The sequence below is a fragment of the Pseudochaenichthys georgianus genome, chromosome 8 (assembly GCF_902827115.2).
Source record: "Pseudochaenichthys georgianus chromosome 8, fPseGeo1.2, whole genome shotgun sequence".
NCBI classification, from domain to species: Eukaryota; Metazoa; Chordata; class Actinopteri; order Perciformes; family Channichthyidae; genus Pseudochaenichthys; species Pseudochaenichthys georgianus.
This window is the reverse complement of record NC_047510.2, coordinates 6,251,587-6,272,221: the sequence shown is the minus strand read 5'-3', so window position 1 is coordinate 6,272,221 and position 20,635 is coordinate 6,251,587. Positions and strand designations below refer to the sequence as shown.

Here is a 20,635-nt window from a genome sequence, read left to right as displayed (position 1 = left end):
TGAAATGTAGCTGCTCCTCTACATTGCTGTTATCCTGTCTATTCAACTGCTGTGAAGCGAGTTTGGCTACAATTCTTGTAATAGGTGCTATACAAATATAAAGCTTATTTCTAATATTAATATTATTATTATATATAAATAAACTATATTTAAAATGAGTTACCTTTTAGAGAAGTGATTATATTTGTATGCCAATATTTTCCTATGGTAAAGTTTTCGTTTTGCACTTTTATTTGATAGTAATAAGATCGGGACTCTTATTTTGAAGGAACTTTTACGGGTTAAATCAGTTTACCAAAAGATTTAGCCCCAGAAAGCACATGGCTACTTAGCATGCAAAATGACGTCATTCTGCATGTTAAGTATGTGCTTTCGTTATCGGCTGAATCTTTATTTATTGATTAGATCACGTTACTCTGATGATAGTGTTCAAGACAGCCTATATGTCTGAACTCGATCCTTATAGTAATGTGTTACGGAGCCTTCTCTTCTATATTGTTTCCACATAACGAGCATTTTGCGCTGCTCTTTTCCAATGTGGAAGCAGAATGTGTGAAAGCATACAGCATGATGCGGGGTGTGTCTGTAGACATCTCTAGACTGGAATAGCGGGGCCCAGTACGTGAACTTGCCATACAGGATAGAGGACATCAGACTCCAGAGAAAATGTGCTCGAGTCCGAGTCCAAGTCGGAGCGTCAATGTACGAGTCGAGTCCGAGTCATCGTGGGGGGGGGAATTCACGAGTCCGAGTCCGAGTCCAAGTCATCCTGTGCGAGAATTCACGAGTCCAAGTCCGAGTCGCGTCAATCAGTGAGCGAGTCCGAGTCGAGTCACGAGTCCCGAAAATCGGCACTCAAGTCCGACTCGAGTCCGAGTCCAGGACTCGAGTACTCCATCTCTGTTACAGATGAATTATACCTGAAGTTAAGCCAGCCTTTACTGAGCCCCGAGCCTGTTTTCCAGGTCTTCCAGCGTTTTAATGCCATTGAACACACATTTTGATCAGAATAACAGCTAAAGGTAAGCATATCTCCGTTTTTTGCCAACTAAAGCTAACACATTAAAACCTAACACATTAAAACCTAAAGTGTTGTGGGGCTTAACAGGCAACGAACGTATACGACTTGCCTTCTAGAAGTCTGGTGTATTTTTGTCAAGTCAGTAGAAAGAAACGTTTTGCTACAACCTGCTGCTGTCTGTGCGAATCTCAGAGTGGTGCGCCGAGTATCAGAGTGGTGCGCCGAGTATCAGAGTGTTACCATGGTAGCAGTGGGAGAGGGAGGGGCTGCAGTATGAGTGTTGGAAGCTCAAATCAAGCGACTCGCTGGCTGTGTATTTGTTGTTAAATATCAGATAAACTACTACGCATACGTGACTGTGGTGGGGGGGCCAGTGGGGGCTCTGTTTAGAGGCAGGACACTCAGTGCTCAGTGGCGTCAGCAGGGGGGGGCCAACAAATATATCAGGGTGGCCATGGCCCCCCCCTGCTGGCGCCACTGAGCACTGAGGCCCATTCCCAAACCGCCCCCTACACCCTACCCCTACACCCTACCCCTCCGTTTGCGCATTCACGCGGAGGGTCCGCCATATTGAGGGCTGTTCCAAAGCAACGAGTGTGGAGGGGGAGTGGGCTATCAAGCCCTCAAACAGCGAGTCTGCAGCAGTGCTGACTTGAGACCGGTCTCTACCTGACCGGAGTCACGCTGTGTGTGTCCGTCAGGAAACACGCTGTTTACAAGTAGTTCCAGCAAACATCCACAGATAAATTGCGATGTTAACAACCTCATGATAACCTCATATGTTTTTAACTTAGGATCATACCTGTGTTTAGTCTAGAAAAAGGTAAATGTGTGCATTTTATTATAAAGTTGTGTATATTTACAGACCGTTGCAAAAACTAAGAAGCTTATAAACATCAGGTTTAAAACTAAAAGAGCTTTGAAACTCAATGAAAGATGTTTGGAGTTTTATTTGAGTTATTAAATTAAACTTTTTGTCTAAGAGATGCTGATTTGAAACCGTTGTTACATACAGTTACGGCATTTCCTGTTTCTGCCGGAGAGAGGGGAGGCCGTCCCAAAGCTTGCTGCTGTATTTAAATTTACTCCCTCCATCTGACAGGAGGGAGCCTCGTTGAGCTGCGAGTGTGGCTACAGACAGAGTTCACTCCATCACGGAGGGGTAGGGTCAAGGGAGTGGTTTGGGATTGGGCCTGAGTGTCCTGCCTCTAAACAGAGGGATGGGGGTGAAGAGGAGTCAGAGCGTGTAGAGTAGGGATGGGAATTTGAAAGCAAATGTATATTCGAATATTCGACCCCCCAAAAAACGGTTAACCGGTTAACCGAAATGTACACATCCTATAAAAAAAAAATTGGGTAAACAATTTTTTCTCAGAATTTCTTTTTTACCCAATTTTTTTTCAATATTTTTTTTTAAATACATACATGTTCAAATAAGTGTTGAAACCAAGTCGAATATGTCAAATGTATTGAACTGGTGATCACAGTTTGACAGCTATAAACCTACAGCTTTCATGTGTGGAGGCGATTCACAATCAGCCCAGCTGTAGAGAAGACCCTCTCAGCTAGAACGGAGGTGCGGGTATAGCAAGGTATAGCATGTTAAGTTTAATTTGGCATAGTTTGACCTCTACACCGCACTCACTAACCTGGTCGAAATATTTCCACACATTACTCCTTTTTGACGCCATGTCTGTGTAGGACTCCGGACTATGACTGGTAAAATATGTTGAATACCGGCACAACTAAATCTCTCCTGTCAAAATCAGTGGCGGCGCCAGAGATTTTCTCAAGGGGGTGCTGTGGGATAGCTTGACGTTTCATAGAGGGTGCTCAAACATTAAGGGTTTCCCATTAATGCACCAGCGCTACAGTTGAATTTTCTACTGCAACACTCCCCACACAGTGTACCCGCGACTGTTACAATGAAGGCTCGGTAATCAGCTCACGGCATATAGGTGTAAGCAGGGGTAAAGTGCTATTTTTACAAGTGGGGAGTGGACCTCACCTCCTCTAGGAGGGTCCTCACCTCCTCTAGTGGGGTCTGGGAGAGCTTGCTCCCCCGGGAATATTTAAATATTGAAGTTAAAAGCATCAATCTGGTGCACTTTTTAGAGAGCCAAAATGAAGAGATCTATGGATATACAGTATCTCTCAACATACATATGCAACAGAACTGTAAACAGATTTTCTATTTCTTTATAGATATTTTACAAATCACTCCCCTTTGAAAACAAACCGTTTGAGACCCACTGAGATAACTAGACTAAAGTTAACTATCTAAACACTGAGAGTCCTTTACTTCACCTGAGCTGAGGTTATCTGAGACTCTCCGTCTGACAGGAGAGAGTTCTCCCTCCACCTTGTTGTTGAAAAAGCTTCTTATATCCGTTAGCTTGGCTAGCTAGCACCAGATGCTAACCACAACGATCTCCGGTAGATACCCACCGGTGCGCTCTCTCTCTCTCTCTCGCTTGCGCACGCACACAAAATGGCTCGTGCCACACACACACAGAGCAGAGCTTGAATGAAACACAGAGACCCAGAAGTAAGCTACTTGTACTCACGAGGCCTATTATGTGCAGAATCCCTCTCGCTTTCAGGTAGTTTTGATTGAGTGTCCACACGTGGACCAGGGTTTCCGCTAGGATTTTTTCTCGCAGGTCAAATGTCCGGGCAGAATTTATTTTACCGGACAAATTTTAAACTTACCGGTCATGTTTCAATAATAATAATAAGAGTTGTGTAGCAGAGTTTCCGTTAGCAGGTTATTACCGGACTATGAGCAGATATGCTGATGTTTAAAACTCAGTTCACGGGGCTCATTTTTATATTGCTTCAGTTTATAATCGTAACAGATCGAAACATTCAGATTCATTTTTCAATAAATTATTCCACAAACAACAAACAACATAATTATTACATTCAAACAAACTACTTGTAGTAGATAACATACATTATTCAAAAGTTTAAATGAACTTTGAATAATAACACGGGAGAAACGGATCCGCTCTTTTCCTCTCTCTCTCCTGACAGCACATCAGTTTCTCAAGCAGCTCCTGCAGCTCGCTAAACAGAGGGCGGAGCTTCAGGTGATTATGCAGAGCTGCGTGTCTCGGTCAGACTCAGCAGCTGATCTGATCTCTCTCTCACGTCCGGTTATACTTCACTCGCGTTTATGTCCATATCGATCAGACCCAGCTCTCCTGATCGGCCTTTATAGAGAGCACCGATCAAACTATTAAGAGTGAATATCGGCCGATAATGACCGGCGGCCGATCGATCGGAGCCTCCCTCATTATTACCAGACATTTTGACCGGCAGGTTTTGAATTTACCGGTTTTTAATACATTTTACCAGCTAAAAACCGGTAATTACCGGCTAACGGAAACCCTGACGTGGACGTGTAAGGACTAAAAAACGATCCATTTGTCACTTTGCTGTTAGCAAATCATTTGGGGCTCCAGCTAACAGGAAGTCACTCAAGTGTCACAAAGTAATTTAGCCTATGGGTAGGTCAAAAATCGAATGGGTGCTGGCCATTGGCCTAATCATATCACCTGTGTTGGCTTTATGTTTTTGGTCAAACATTCATTTGTTTCACATTTGCATTGATGTAATCAATCATTTTTCTGATTTAATTTAATAAAAATTATAATAATTTTAGAAAAAAGAAAAAAAAACACATTTCTTGGGGGTGCTTAGGGGGTGCTTTGGCAATCCTGGGGGGTGCTTCAGCATCCCCTAGCTCCCCCCTGGCGCCGCCCCTGGTCAAAATGTCTATGTACTTTGCCGCCACACACGGTTGCCAAGCAGCGCTTATTGTTGTTTAGGCTGGCCACTCATGTGTCGCGAGTGTTGTCAGGGGGCGGGGGAGCACGCTCATGAACTGTTAGCGCCGGAACCTCACAATGGCTGCGGAGCTCATTTGCGCCACATTTGGGCCTAAGATGAGGTTTGAGTCTGCGTGATCTGCGTGTAGGGAGGGGCAGCAGCCATATCATTGGCTACAACTAGCTAGATCTGATGTATTTGGACATAAACGCGAGTATAGTATAACCGGACACGAGAGAGAGAGAGATCAGCACCTGCATCTCTGCCCGCTGTGAGGGACCGGTGAGCGGAGCAAAACACACCTTTAGACATCACCTAACACATTTAGCTATGGCACTGCCGTATACATTGAATTATTCAATTTGATAATATGTAATCAACTTAGGCATCCCTCCAAAAAAACAAAATTAATAAAAAAAAAGAAAAATTAACAAAAATATTCTTAACTCATATTCGAATACCTGAATCATTTCGAATATTCGATTAATCGTTCCCATCCCTAGTGTAGAGGGGCACTGAGTGTCCTGCCTCTAAACAGAGGGATGGGGGTGAAGAGGAGTCGGAGCGTGTAGAGGGGCACTGACTAGTGTCCTGCCTCTAAACAGAGGGATGGGGGTGAAGAGGAGTCGGAGCGTGTAGAGGGGCACTGAGTGTCCTGCCTCTAAACAGAGGGATGGGGGTGAAGAGGAGTCAGAGCGTGTAGAAGGGGCACTGACTAGTGTCCTGCCTCTAAACAGAGGGATGGGGGTGAAGAGGAGTCAGAGCGTGTAGAGGGGCACTGACTAGTGTCCTGCCTCTAAACAGAGGGATGGGGGTGAAGAGGAGTCAGAGCGTGTAGAGGGGCACTGACTAGTGTCCTGCCTCTAAACAGAGGGTTACAATAAATACATTAATGTTTTTTTGAATGGCTGGTGTTCAACACCACTGCCAAACTTAAACTGTGCTGTTTCACAGGGCGCCCTGAAAATAAACGCCGTCTTGAGCCAGCGCCTGACTTCCTGCGTGCAACAGCTGTAGGCTGGCAGCTAATCATCAGGCCTTGACGTCTGGCAGCCCGCCTTAAAATGGCGGCCCTTTTGCTGGTCAGGCTGCCAGATTTCCCAAAGGAATGGAAGGCTGACGGCAGTTTGGAGGGGTTGCTTCTCAGGACATGGTACTGCTTAGCCATTGCCAGTAGCCCAGCAGTGAAATGTGGATCCTGGCAACGACTTTTCATTTCCTCCATCATGTTATCCACAAGAGAGACGTCATCTGATGCGATATCTAAGAGGGAAAAATATTTAAATTAAAGGTTTATTTTTTAAGATATTATACATATAGTAACAATTTATTATTTCATCAATCTATTAAGCACCAAAATGATGTGTGAACATAAACCTGCACACTCACAACTCACCTTCTTGTGGCCTATCACCAGTGACACTTCTGGAGGGCTGGGCTTGTTCTGTCAATACACCTGTGAAGAGTAGCATATGATAGTATTCAATTAATTGGTATTAACTATTTCAGTGCCTCTTTTCTGATGTTATGGTCCAAGGGGAAAGAAAAGTCTAGGTATATATAGTGTGTGTGTGTGTGTGTGTGTGTGTGTGTGTGTGTGTGTGTGTGTGTGTGTGTGTGTGTGTGTGTGTGTGTGTGTGTGTGTGTGTGTGTGTGTGTGTGTGTGTGTGTGTGTGTGTGTGTGTGTGTGTGTGTGTGTGTGTGTGTGTGTGTGTGTGTGTGTGTGTGTGTGTGTGTGTGTGTGTGTGTGTGTGTTCAGTTGGAATGTTCATAACAAACCTTCATCTTGTTGCTCCTGATGCGTAGTGATTGGTTCATGAGTGCCTACAGATACCAAGAGATACATCAATTATGTGTGTCTCACATGGTATTAGTGATGGACATGGATAATATAGAACTGCTTTGTTATTTTGATTTAAAGTTTCAATTATTTTATATAATTACACCATTATTAATGTAAGTTTTGTTTATTACTTACTTCTAAACGCCTGACATGATTGCCTTTCAAGTCTGAGGGGTTGGAGGAAATCCAAAGAGATGGTTTCTATAAAACATTAATAAGGGATCAACATAAACTCAAAAATAAACAGTGTATATCCTTTATTTTGTAATCAAAACATGAAATGTTGGCAGTCTCATTACACCAGTTATTGTTAACATATTGACTTTACCTGCCGAGGTCAGTTTCATCAGCTCTGCTCTCATCTCTGGGTTTATCGGTAGAAAAGAGTGTGACAAACAGCTGTAATGTTTCATCACTGCTGCCTGGTGTTTACAAGGCGCTCCTGTTTGTCCTGCAGGGCAAGAACACAGCTCCAAGTCCATGTCTACATCATACGTTTGTGTAGATCCCTTCACAATACAATACAACTTTATTTATAAAGCACTTTAAACCTCCAGACCAAAGTGCTGTACAGGCAAATAGATAAAACACAGCTCAGCTCACACACCATAAAACAAGTACAAGTAAAAAAAACAAAAAAACAATTTAAATGCAAAAAAAGCAACACTCTAAAAGATGTTGAAACGCCAAATGTTAAAACGCTAAGGAGAAGAGGTGGGTTTTAAGAAGCGATTTAAAAGCAGGCAGTGTGGAGGCCTGTCTGATCTCCAGGGGCAGAGCGTTCCACAGTTTGGGAGCCGCTACAGAGAAGCAACGGTCCCCTCTGAGCTTTGACCTGGTTTTAGGCACATTCAGGAGCAGTTGGTCCGCTGACCTGAGAGGGCGGTTCGGCGTGTAATGCTGTAGCAGCTCAGCAAGGTATGGTGGGGTCATGCCATTTAGGGATTTAAAAGTAAATAAAAGAATTTTAAAATGGATCCTAAAATAAATTGGCAGCCAGTGGAGAGAAGCTAAAACAGGGGAAATGTGGTCAAACTTCCGTGTGCCAGTTAAGAGCCTTGCTGCAGCATTTTGCACCCGCTGCAGTCGTGCGAGCGAGGACCCACTGACCCCCATGTAGAGAGAGTTACAGTAGTCCAGCCGGGTGGTGACAAAGGCATGGATTACTGTCTCAAACTGCTGTCTGGAGAGAAAAGGTTTTACTTTCGCTAGCTGCCTCAGGTGATAAAAGCTCGTTTTTACCACCGACTTAATCTGACTCTCAAGTTTGAGTTCACGGTCCATTTTAATACCAAGGTTCGTAACGGTGGGCTTGGTGTACTGATGCAAGGGACCCAGGTCTACAGAAGTGGTGTCAGTGGTGCTACCAAAAACCATTACTTCTGTTTTTCCTTCATTGAGTTTAAGGAAATTGCACGCCATCCAGGCCTTTATGTCATCTAGGCACTTTAGCAGTGGGCTAATTAAGTAACCCTCCTTCTTTGTTAGAGGGACATAAATCTGGCTATCGTCAGCATAGCAGTGGAATGCGATGCCGTGCTTTCTAAAAATGGACCCAAGAGGGAGCAAATAGAGGGAGAATAGCAGGGGGCCTAATACTGAGCCCTGTGGGACCCCATACAGGAGTGGAGCAGAGGATGACTCGGAGTCACCAAGGCTGACAGAGAAAGTTCTGTCCTTCAAATATGACCTGAACCATTCCAGGGCTTTTCCCTCAATGCCCACCCACTTTTCCAAGCGGGAGATCAGGATGTCATGGTCGACTGTATCGAAAGCAGCAGTTAAGTCAATAAGTAGGAGCACAACGCAGTCCCCAGAGTCAGTAGATAAAAGGATGTCATTAAAGACTCTTAAAAGCGCTGTTTCAGTGCTGTGCATAGTTTTAAAACCGGATTGGAAAACCTCCAGTATGTTGTTCTCTTCCAGAAAAAACATAATTTGACTGTAGACAATCTTCTCCAGGATCTTTGACATAAAAGGCATTTTGGAAATGGGCCTAAAATTAGCCAGAACTGTGGGATCCAGGCTGGGTTTTTTAATACGAGGTTGCACTACTGCATGCTTCAGGTTTTCGGGGACCTTCCCTGAGAGCAGGCTGCTGTTTAAAACTGCCAGCACAGATGGTCCAACAGTGGGGAAAACCTCTTTAAAAAGTCGAGGCGCGACAGGGTCATTTGGAGAACCAGAGGGCTTTAACTTGGAGACAATCTCCTGTACAAAAGACAGAGCTATGCTCAAACTGATTAAAGACAGCAGAACACGGTGCAGGAACTGAGGGGTCAATTGCAGGAGCAGAGATTTGAGCTCTAGTGGAGTTTACCTTATTAATGAAAAAGTGAAGAAAATCTTCACAGACATTTCAAATGAAACTTGCAGTTTGTCCTTTTTCCATTTACGCTCAGCTCTACGGCAATCCTGTCGGACAGCCCGAGTCGTGTCATTTAACCAAGGCTCAGATTTAGTTTGAGGTTGCCTGGTTTTTAAAGGAGCAACAGTGTCTATGGCAGCTTTGCAAGTAGAGTGAAACCATGAGCTAAGCTCATCCGTTTCAGGTGACATAGGTTCCCGATTCACACAGTTCTGTTTAAAGGCAACAGAGAACTGACCAGCAGTGGAGGGGTTAATAATGCGAGCGCGCCGAGGAGCAGCGCGCGGTTTAACCGTTTTACAAGCAAGACTCACATCAAATAATACAGGCATATGATCAGAGAAAAAGGCGTCACAAATCTCCAGGTTAAGAACAGGCAAACCATAAGATAAAAAAAGATCAAGTGTGTGTCACCACAAACTTCTTGACCTCAATCTGCAAAATCACAAGTCAAACAAGGATACATGTATTTGTTACACAAGTGACATATGTGCGTATTGATTCTGTAGTGATAAACCTAGAGCATGTTATGTTTTTTCAGCTGTTATATCCATTACCTGCTGAATACGCGATGCTGCAATGTTGCCATCTTGAGGGAGGAATTTTGCTCGCTGGAATGATTCCCAGCGTCCAGGGGCAACATCAACGATGCATCCCTCATAATAGGTCTCCAGCCTCGAGGTCAGCAGATCGAACAGCTGAGGAAGGTTGAAGGCCTTTGTCCTCTGCAGTATTTTGTCCTTGGGGACACGCATTGCCGCTTCTGCAAAATTGTTGGTATTGTTTCCTCTGGTGAGGAAACTGCCTCTATAACTGAGGGCCCAACACTCTCTTCTGGTGTACAGCCGGTCCAAGTACCTGAGGAACTTTTCATACCTGCAATTGGTTAAAACAAGAACAAATTATCCAAACAGTAAAGCTTAATCACTTCATTACATTGTGTGTTGGATGTTATTTGATAAGAATAAGTCAATTTCTCTCATGGCTAAACAAAACATCACTAACTTGTCTGCATTAAACACTAACCTGGCTGCAACGGATGCCCTCTTGCCTCGCTGTAAAGCCTATCCACACGGCCTATCTCCTGACAGTAAAGCATCTCTTTTACAATGGCAACAAGTGCCGGTCTGTCTCCGTGAGTGACCCCACTCTCCTTGCTCCACAGCCACCTCCAAACTGCTTGGAGCAGATGGAAGGAGCACAGGAGAAGTGTGGCCTTAGGAAATGCTTTTCCCAGAGCTCCCCTCTCTGCCCTACAGTCATCTGTGATGACCAGTTGTGGCCTTCGTGTCCCCTGCCAGCAAAGCCCTTCTCTCCAACAACTTGTTTAGCTGTTCCAGCCCTTGAGCAATAGTCAGACTGGCAGAGGAGAATGCCCAGAGGGAGGCCACCTGCACAGCTGTGGGTCAGGAGGAGGAATACCTGCAGTTCTCCCTGTCCATATTCCCTGAGGAATCTATGAAGCACAGCTCCCCACTGTGCTTCAGTTGGTGCACTTTCTTCATGAGTGGAGAACACACAACCACAAGAGGAGCTCCCTGGGAAGTTGTTCCCAGGAGAGCACAGGTGTCATTACACTTATTGTTGTAAATCTCCACTTGAAGCTTGAGCGCTGCCAACATCGTGGGACCTGTTTGCGTGCCATACTCCTCCCTACACACCTTGTGGAACAGTCTGGGTGGGAAATGAATTAGTTGGTATGGGTGTCACTTACATGCAGTAGAAAAGCGTATTTGTATTCACTGAATACATCATAGTTTTTATTGCATCGTTATTTATATAGTGGGTAGTAGGTATCTTGAACATGTTTCCAGATGTGATACCCACCTCTGTACATAAGGCAGGTCGGGGCAAATCTCCCTGTTGGCCGACACGTACACATATCGCTGCCCATACTCCATTTGGAGGTCGTGTTTCAGGACCGCAGTGCAGATGTTGGAGTGTGGCCAATTTCAAAGAGCCCTGTGAGTATGCTGTTTGCCTTTTGGCGTCCGCAACAAAAAGATTGTGGTTGTGCGTGTTTATTAGGATAACCTTAAATGGTAGGTCAGGCATCTGTGGGTCTTTGGTCCTATAACATAAATCAATATATATATCAATATTATGTAAAAAAAGCTAAACGTGAAATAATAAGTATATGGATCAGTAAACTCACTTCATTTCCCCACGAGTACTCTTGAGTGTCGTGTGCATTTTTGCTTGACAGCAGGTGTTCTTGCGAATTATCGCGATATAATATATACATATTTTAATCCACTGACAGCCCTATTTTATAGACATAGTCCTTATAAACTCAGTTTACGGTCACATAATCAGATTCAGAGATACTTTAATTATCCCGGGGGAAATCGTTTTTTTTAATGTTCCTTTTTACAATGAAATCAAAATATAACAACTATCACGAAAATAAATTTCCCTGGGAAAAGTAGCATTTTTTAAATGCAGTCCACATTCTCACTTCTGATACAGTCTACAGTCCCAGGTCTCCAGTCTCCAGGGTGATGATCATCATGTCGATGCTGTGGTTTCCTGGCAGAGAGGATCCAGCCAGCTCAGATTTATCTGCATCAAACGTTTCCAGATCAACGTCCACACAGCTCATCTTCCACCTGTTGAGCAACACTTCTATTGACCAGTCAGCACTGTTGTGGCAAAGGGGGGGTAGGAGGGTGGAATCAGGAGGAAGGAGAAGAGAAGGAGGAGGTAGAGAGGAAGGTTAAAATCGAAACATTGTACTCAATCCTATTTTATTTAAAAGTGTGATGAGTGTATTCAGCACCTCCTCTCCTGGTATGTGGTCCAAAACTGAGCTCTGGGGTTTTTCCTCAGAAGATAAGCGATGGTCAGGAGAACGTCTTCAAAATCTGAAACAGGGCAGAGGCGTTATTACCCGGGTGTACATGCACACTAGACGTTATTACTCAGGTGCACATGCACACAGGAAGTACGTGCACACAGGGACTGACCCCGGGGCTCGTAGAAGACGTCTGATCCCAGGATGATGTCCAGCTGGGGTAGCTGAGTGAGCTCAGGTGAGACCTCCCCCCAGGTGAGAGGCAACACGCTTATGTCGTGGAGGCCGTTTGCTGCACAGCTGCACCGGCAGTTCTCCAGACAGAGAGGCTTCTCGGCGTTGTCCGACAGGATCACCTTGGCCCCGCACCGAGCAGCCACCACACCGGGCAGACTCACACCTGCACCGAGCTGTGGAGACACACATACACTCAGAAAGTATGTCCAGCAGGCAGAGGTGGGGGACTCGAGTCACATGACTTGACTCGAGTCACATATTTTTGGACTTCAGACTTGCTTGACAAACATTGATAAAAGACTTGACTTTGACTTAAGCAATCATACACGAGAGGCCGTTCTTGAACGTCATTATTGGTACTCCAGTACAGGCGCAGTACTGTCGTACCAATAATGACGTTCAAGAACGGCCTCAAGTGTATGATTGCGATTCTATAACACAAACTATCATTGTAATCAACAATATCGTAAAATAATTTCATAATGTGGGCTAATTTGCTCCCAAACCTACACTTTCTGCTTGAGTTAATCTCCGTCAGAAAGTAGTTCCTATAAAGTAGTTCCCTTGGTAACGCTAGCCGATCAATCGAACACTCCTGCTTCCCCGCTTACAGTTATTGATATAATTATAGTAAATAATATATTATTAACCAATTTATTGAAAACAATTTATTGACAACAATTCTTGAATTAGGCTATTTATTTATTTATTTACATATTTAACATTTTGGCTTCAGAATGAAGGTGGATGTTCATGCTGCCATTAAAAGTGCAATTTTTGAAACAGCTCTCCATGAACTCCATGCCAGACTTTCTTGCAGGTGGTGCCGTGGTGTTCACGGGTAGGTTATCTGAAGAGCTTTCCTCCAGTGGCCGTTTCATGGCGTGTCCCGGACCGGCAAAAAGCGCGTTGCTCCACATCTTTCTGTTGTCCAGAGATGGAGCCCAGTAGCTGCGAAGCGATGACTCATTTGTATGCCCGCTAACGGACATGATTTCTCTGGCCTCCAACCCTGCCTCCGCCAGCCGCTGTATGCAGGTGCTTCTGACGCAATGGTTTGTGTAACGCGTAGCAGTGCCAGCCTCTTCACTAATGCGGGTCATCATGGACCCCAGGCTGTTCACCCCCAAGGGCTCCATGCTATACCACACCCAGGCTTCACCGACTTCCTTGGATGGTGGTAGAAAGCCTTTGCTGATTCGTGCATTTGCTTTCTTGTTCCAGTTCGAAAAGCAAACTGCAGGCAGTTTGCTTTTTTCTAATGTTTGCTTTTCGGCCCAACGGTATACCGTTTTTCTCAGACGCGGAGGGATACTGACTTGTTGTGAAAAGGCACGTTCTATTTGACCGTTGTTTGATCGTGGAATCAAACACGCCGATTGACCAATCAGAGAGCTTGCTCACACCTATGTGTTATAGAATTGGTATTCATGACTTGAGACTTGACTTGAATTGAGACAGATGACTCGAAAGGACTTTACTTTTTAAAATATTTGCATTTGTTTTTGTATTATACGGAACCCCTAAAGGGCAATGAAAAAATATATATACTGTATCTCATTCGCACGAGAAAGTTACCGGAGCGCCAAGTAGGAAGTGAAGCACACAGGAGAGTTTCATTGCAGACTGTAATGTGTATGGGAAATGGCAGTCCATACATTATTTGAGATATATTTCGAACTCGGACTCTCATTCACTTCATGAAATCGCTACAGCACCAGGAGGCAGCGGGACATGTAACTCCGCCTCTGAGAAGTGCAGCACCAGCGCGCAAAGAGCTGTGCCTTTAAATGCCGCTACACACCAACCTGAGACCAAAGAACGCGTACCGAAGGCGTCCCGACTTCTACGTCCCGACTTCTACGTCCGCTATGTCGGCTACGATTCAACATGTTGAATCGGCCGCGGGAGGTGTGAAAATGTGCCGTAAAGAGACGACGGTGCGGGAAACACCAACCTGAGTAGGGCGCCGCGAATGCCCGACTTCCTCTGACGGCCTCTGACTCCCAAAATTGGGTAGGTGTGTTAGGGCCTTTAAGGCCGCTACACACCAACCTGAGACCAACGAACGCATACCGAAGGCGTCCCGACTTTTACGTCGCCTATGCCGCCCGCCTATGCCGCCCGCCTATGTCGCCAGCCTACGAACACACCGCAAAGACTTCAGTTGACGAGTGGCAATAACTGTCCTTACCAGCAGGCAGCGGTAGTGTGGATTCGTCATTCAAAAGAGGCAACAACCGGAAGACAGACTATACACCGAGAGAAGAAGAACAGACTGCGTGATATAAACAAACAGCAAATAGCGTCTGGGTTCCATTTTCACTCTCTCTCGTCGATCGAAAACATGTAAACATAAAAAAGAAACTCTTGCGTCCGGGTGAGATGAAAATGAAAAAGATGAACCGTCTGTGTGTGCCTTCTTAATCGTTTGTTTTGGTCCCTCGCTTCCGCTTCGCTTCTCATGCCCTGATTCGCTAAAAGCTGAACAGCCAATCAGAGTGATTTATTTGTCCCGACTTTCTCTGACCTCCCAACATGTTGAATCGGCCGCGGGAGGGGTGAAAATGTGCCGTAAAGAGACGACGGTGCGGGATACACCAACCTGAGTAGGGCGCCGCGAATGCCCGGCTGCCTCTGACGGCCTCTGACTCCCAAAATCGGGTTGGTGTGTCAGGGGCTTTACGCAACGCCTTCACTGTGTTTACTTTCATTAGAACAGCTAAAGAGCGACCGCAGGCTGGTACGTTTTAACCACATACACTTCTACACACATCGAACTGACCGATTAATCCCCCTATTACTCGTTTTATGAAGGAGATGTCCGGTCACTAAGGCGCATGATGTTTGTGTTTGTTTGTGCTCTGCTCAGCTCAGAGGCCTGTACTACGAAGCCGGATTTTCGCTTAGCGAGCTAACTTCAGGGAAAACTCTGGGTTTCCGGTCCTACGACGCTGGTTCACTTCTTTGCAGGCTAGATCTCCATGGTAACTTATGCTGAACGGCTAGCCTGGTCCGGAGCAGGTTAGGTTCCAGGATAACAGATCACTTTAGCAGAGCTCCGTGTGCGGAGTTTAAAGCGATCAAGTCATATTTCAGAATAAAGGAAATACAGAAAAACTGCCGTTGCAGGAAAGACGGCCGGCACAAATCAACTGACTGTGTGAACGTGAACATTAATAGAATATCACCTCCATCTTCAGAGCAATCTGACTAATATAACATTAGCGTTAAGAAAGCTTACTTAAATATCTGCCACAAGTTAACATAAGTAACCGGATCAAAGTAACAAACCGGATCAAAGTAACATTACGTACAGTCACTGTGAATGCAGACGTCGATGTGTCCCATTATCATTCATATCATATCACATCATAATGTATCATATCTCCTTATCTGAGTCAGCTGAGCCGTATCTGGCCGTGCAACACTCACAGTGTCACATGTTGTATGCAGAAGTATTATTTTAAGCAACACATTAAGTTGACGAAACACTCGAGACAAATGTAATTAAAGTCAGTTCCATTCGTGTCTTGGATTGGGCAGTGATATCAGAAACCTGTTAAGCGCATTCAAACACTTTTTTGTTCCCAGCTGTATTCACCTTGCAGGTGCAGCTCTGTGGCTTTTATCCTGGATAAAGTGTTTAAGTCATGGATGTTTAAAGTTTAACTTCTTCATATTTGTCTAATATTATAGTTCACTTTTCATTCAGGAAGTATGACGCTGCGCTGTCAGTACGCTTCTCCATGTTTGCGATTGGTCAAATGTTGCTAACCCCGCCCCTTTTATGTGAACGCCCACATAACTCGATAGGGCAAAGCTGGCTTGAGTTAATGAGTTGATAACCAGCGTCGTAGGACCGCCTGGCGAGAGCGTGCTTGTTTTGGATTAGGTAAACTGGGTAACTCAAACATATCCAGTTTATGTTGAACCGGCTTCGTAGTACAGGCCTCTGCTCTGTGTGTATTCGGTGTGTTCCCAAATGAAAGTAATGTGTTTAATCTTAATGTGGCACTGTCTGCACACAAACACACCCACACACATATCATGCAATATTTATTTGTGCACGGACACAGTTAGGAAAACAATGAGACAGTGTCATATGGGAGTACCTTAGACAGACCATGGAGAAATGCTGTGACCCTGCTGAAGGGGGGCCAGGGCAGGAGGCTTAACATGTTGATGTAAAATATTTGTGTTGTACTCCTGTTATCACTTTAGAGCCCTTTTAGAACTTATAGGGTTATAATTTCAGCGCCCCACTCTCCATTGCTGTTTATGTTGAAAATAAAACTAAACTTTTCATAACCACAATATGTTAACTGATTTAAATGTGGAAACTGGGGTTATTCATCAGAATTTCGTTGGACTTGACTTGTGACTTGCTTGACTCTGACCACAGTGACTTGGGACTTGCTTGAGACTTGTAGGTTAAGACTTGAGACTTGCTCATGACTTGCACATGTATGACTTACTCCCACCTCTGCCAGCAGGTGACAAAAGTTGACAAAAATAAATGTAAATTGGAACATTTGATCCCATGACATTCCTGCTTCTTTTCTCGCACACATGTATCATCCTACATATCATTTTGTGTGGAGTCTAACATTCCTTGTAAAGACATTACCGTCTTCCCTAATAAGCCGTGGGTCACGAAGGAACTAAAGAGTGTTATAAATAGAAAGAAACGTATATTTTATACTGGAAACAGTCAGGACAAAAAAGAAATTAACAGAGAATTAAGAAATGAGATAAGAAAAGCTAAAATAGTTTATAGGGATAAGGTGGAACTCAAATACAGCAGTGGAGATCTTCGGGAAGCCTGGAGGGGAATCAAATCAATGTCCTCCATCTCCCAGGGTAACAACAATGACAGGGCTAGGAATACCATTAACATTGAGGGAACAAATGAGGCAGACCTCCCCAATGCTTTTAACATTTTTTATTCTCGATTCGAGAAAAATGATTTCTCCATAAACACCTCAACCCTTAGAGAGTCTCTCTCACCTATCTCAGACATAGTCATTGAACAGGATGATGTTAGGAATCTCTTAAAACGAGTCAATATTAGGAAGGCCCCAGGTCCTGACCATATTTGTGGGCGTACACTCCAGTATTGTGCTAGCGAACTCTGTGGTGTTTTCCAGCATATCTTCCAATTGTCACTTGAGAATAGCCAAATTCCTGATATGTGGAAATCCTCAACTGTAATCCCCATCCCTAAGAAGCCTCATCCTAAAGTCCTAAACGACTTCAGACCGGTGCCTTTAACGTCATTGGTAATGAAAATGTTTGAAAAAATGGTTAAAGGCCTTGTCATGTCAGTAGTAGGTGGTGAACTTGATCCACTACAATTTGCGTATCAGGCAGGGAGAGGCGTAGAGCAGTGCTTCTCAAAGTGTGGCCCGCGGACCACTGGTAGTCCGTGACCGCCCCCTAGTGGTCCGTGAGTATATTGGTAACATTTCACATTTTAAATAAATAAATTAAAGTTTTCCGCACTCTAGCAGAAATATCTCCACAATGGCGCGAGCTTAAGTTTCACTTTCGATTGCATGATATAGCCCAGCGCAACACCTTCATCACACATGTTGCCACTTGTATGTATCATTTTCAGGCGTAATGTATTCTAGAAAAACGATGTGTTTTTGGATATTTGTGGAGTTAGGTGGTCCGCGAGTGTTTTTTTATTGGTTAAGTGGTCCTTGGTATGAAAAAGTTTGAGAAACACTGGCGTAGAGGATGCAAAGCTTTATATACTGCACACCCTCCACAAACACCTTGAAAAGCCACAAGCCCATGCCAGGCTTTTGTTTGCTGACTTTTCTTCAGCATTTAACACAATGCAGCCGCATCTCCTGGTAGAGAGCCTATTATGTCCTTTTAAACTGCTGATCAACTTGTTTTATGGATTTTAAACTTTCTAACTAATAGAGAGCAGAAGGTGTCTGTCAATGGACGCCTCTCTGACTCTGTCATCACTTCCACGGGCTCGCCTCAAGGATGCGTTCTTTCGCCCCTACTTTTTATAATGTACACTGATAAATGCCGGAGCATGCAAGACAACAGCTACTTGGTTAAATTCTCTGATGATACCGCCCTCTTGTCCCTCCTTAGTGGCTCAGAATCAGGCCACGAGTGTGCTCTTACCGATTTTATTTCCTGGTGCGATGACAGTTTTCGCATCATACAAATACTTGGGCACCATTTTCGATGACCACCTCAAATTTGATGTGAATACTGAATGTAGTGTGAAGCGGGGTCAACAGAGAATGCACCTTCTTTGCAAACTGAACTCTTTCTCTGTCTAGCCTTTCATTCTGTCGTTTTTACCAAGCATTCATTGAGAGCCTTATTTGTTTTTCTTTTATCTGCTGGTTCCATAGCCTCACGCTGAAAGACAGGAACAGCCTGAACAGCATTGTTAAAACCTGCTCCAAGATCATCGGCGTGAAACAGAGAGACTTAAATTCCTTCTGTAACCAACAGATTCTGCGGAAAGCCGAGAGCGTTCTGAACTCTCCAGGTCATGTTCTTTCACATGAATTTCGTCTGTTGCCATCAGGGCGTAGATATGCCCTACCTGCTCAAAGGACTAATCGCTTTTCTAAATCATTCATCCCTTCTGCACTCAAACTTTTAAATTCTTGAAAAGGCTTTTAACTTGATTATTTATTTATTATTGTGATGCTTTGAACTATTTATAGTGTAAATTGGAATTATCCACATCTGTGCTCCCGGGTGTATCTGTGTGTTTTCTTCTTGTATGTTCCTGCCTGTGTACATGACATAAGCTGCTGCTCATAACCAATTGCCCCTTGCGGGATTAATAAAGTTGTTGATTGATTGATTGATCATTCATGTATTTGTGATTTTTTTCACCAGAATGTATCACTTAAATCTCAGAATATACAGAGTCTTTTTCTAAGAACATATTTTATATCAATACGTTGTTTTTCTTTGGAAAATGTAGGACCTTATTACCTCAGACAGTATTCCATATTTTGCTCCAAAATGTGTGTATTATCTATTATAATGTTTTACCTGTTTTACTTGTAAGTTAGAAATTCCTAGTTATTTTCTAAGAATATTACCCCCCTTCGCCAACTCTTTTTAATCTACAATGGTCCTAAAACGGCATTGTACATTTGAAAGATTAGTGATATTAAAAAAATGTAAACAACACATTATTAGTGTAAGTTAAAATACAAAGTGAAATAGGTAAATATACAAATTCACCTTTAATTATTATTTTTAGTTTAAGAATTTTGCGCCATTGAAAATGCAATAAAAATAAATAATGCTTTGTCATGTGTTAACCAAAAGGCAGGGCATTGTTCTGTTCTAAGTCACCTCATCTCTCTGCATGGAAATATGCTTGGAAAAAGGTAAATGTCTTGTTGATATAATTGGGTTTGACTACAAAAAGATCAAACTTGTCTATCAAGCCACTTTAACCGGCCTTGTGAACATCCTGGTTTCCAAAATGGCAGCATAGATCACATCATGTGAACTGAAATTCTTCTTCTCACCTCCAACACTGTCTTGTCTCTCAGCTCCTGTCTCTGTGACCATAGATACTGAGCAAGCACCACTGCACAAGGCCACACATACATGCCATAGTGTGGATCCAGGACCTAAGAGTGTGGATCATAGTTAGACTGCAAGTTAGTGAATGGTGATATCACATTATAAATTCAACATTTTAAAGATGAATTGCATATTACATCACTCATGTGTACGTGGCTGGCTCAAGATTTTTGAGAAATCAAGTCGCCTAAAGATCGGACTCTACATCATCCAATACAATGTTTTGCGGTATGCTGCGTTTAAACTGTAATCTGATTGGTGGACGTGAAGAGGCAATCCAATTGGTTGAAATGTTCTTTAATTAATGCATTCTGGCCACACTTTATTAACGCCGAATAAAAGTAGTGGGTCTAATGTATAGCAGTACAATTGCTTGCGGTCTAAGCAGGTAAAAACCACGTATATAACATCGTTCATTTAGATTAACCATACATTACTAGTTAAAAAGATGCCAATCATCCAAGTTATCATTTTATTTAAAATAACGTTATAATAAAACTGCATGTATGATGATTTAAAGGGAAGACTCTACCGTCAAAGTCAGTTTCCGAAGAGGTATAAACACAACTGCTCTACCTGTATTATAATAATGTTCTTAAAAAACTCCAACGTACCTCAGGTATTGAAACAGAAAGGGACTCTTGTGTGTTTTCGTTGTTGTCCTCAAACGTAAATGTTTTGTATGCTATGTTAGGTATTTCGGCTTCACTGTGGTCCATCATGAGGGTTAATACAATATAACATCACCAGCTATTATTACGACTCTTTTTTTCTGAAAACAATTTCTTGTCAACTAATTTAATTGATATTTATGTTCATCACTTGCAGCCCACGCTATGTCTAGTTCCGTATTGCTGACTGCAACAGCCAATCAAATCGCAGTTAATGCCTGGCGGGAAGGCTCACCTACATCCCATCAAATAAACGTATTGCTTTTGCGGACGC

At 43.6% G+C, this 20,635-nt stretch overlaps 2 protein-coding genes across 5 annotated transcripts; both read right to left on the bottom strand.

Annotated features, from left to right (window-relative positions):
* Positions 1 to 3,843: 3,843 nt before the first annotated feature.
* Positions 3,844 to 9,741, bottom strand: LOC139434232 (uncharacterized). 2 transcript variants are annotated; one of them, XM_071203939.1, is made up of 6 exons: positions 9,624 to 9,741; positions 7,027 to 7,149; positions 6,834 to 6,899; positions 6,635 to 6,679; positions 6,252 to 6,311; positions 3,844 to 6,118 (listed from the first exon to the last, which is right to left on the bottom strand). In XM_071203939.1, exons 2-6 carry the CDS (start codon positions 7,109 to 7,111, stop codon positions 5,745 to 5,747), a joined length of 630 nt encoding a protein of 209 aa, XP_071060040.1. In that variant the 5' UTR covers positions 7,112 to 7,149; positions 9,624 to 9,741; the 3' UTR covers positions 3,844 to 5,744. The 2 variants fall into 2 exon arrangements, with proteins under 2 accessions (XP_071060040.1, XP_071060039.1); XM_071203938.1 differs by lacking the exon at positions 9,624 to 9,741 and having other exon boundaries at positions 7,027 to 7,190.
* A 154-nt stretch (positions 9,742 to 9,895) lies between these two features.
* mettl23 (methyltransferase 23, arginine) lies at positions 9,896 to 20,577 on the bottom strand. 3 transcript variants are annotated; one of them, XM_071203937.1, is made up of 6 exons: positions 20,305 to 20,577; positions 19,633 to 19,737; positions 12,033 to 12,270; positions 11,846 to 11,930; positions 11,525 to 11,708; positions 9,896 to 9,942 (listed from the first exon to the last, which is right to left on the bottom strand). In XM_071203937.1, exons 1-5 carry the CDS (start codon positions 20,410 to 20,412, stop codon positions 11,537 to 11,539), a joined length of 708 nt encoding a protein of 235 aa, XP_071060038.1. In that variant the 5' UTR covers positions 20,413 to 20,577; the 3' UTR covers positions 9,896 to 9,942; positions 11,525 to 11,536. The 3 variants fall into 3 exon arrangements, with proteins under 3 accessions (XP_071060038.1, XP_071060037.1, XP_033944684.1); XM_071203936.1 differs by lacking the exon at positions 9,896 to 9,942 and adding an exon at positions 10,375 to 11,137; XM_034088793.2 differs by lacking the exon at positions 9,896 to 9,942 and having other exon boundaries at positions 11,264 to 11,708.
* Between the last annotated feature and the right edge of the window lie 58 nt (positions 20,578 to 20,635).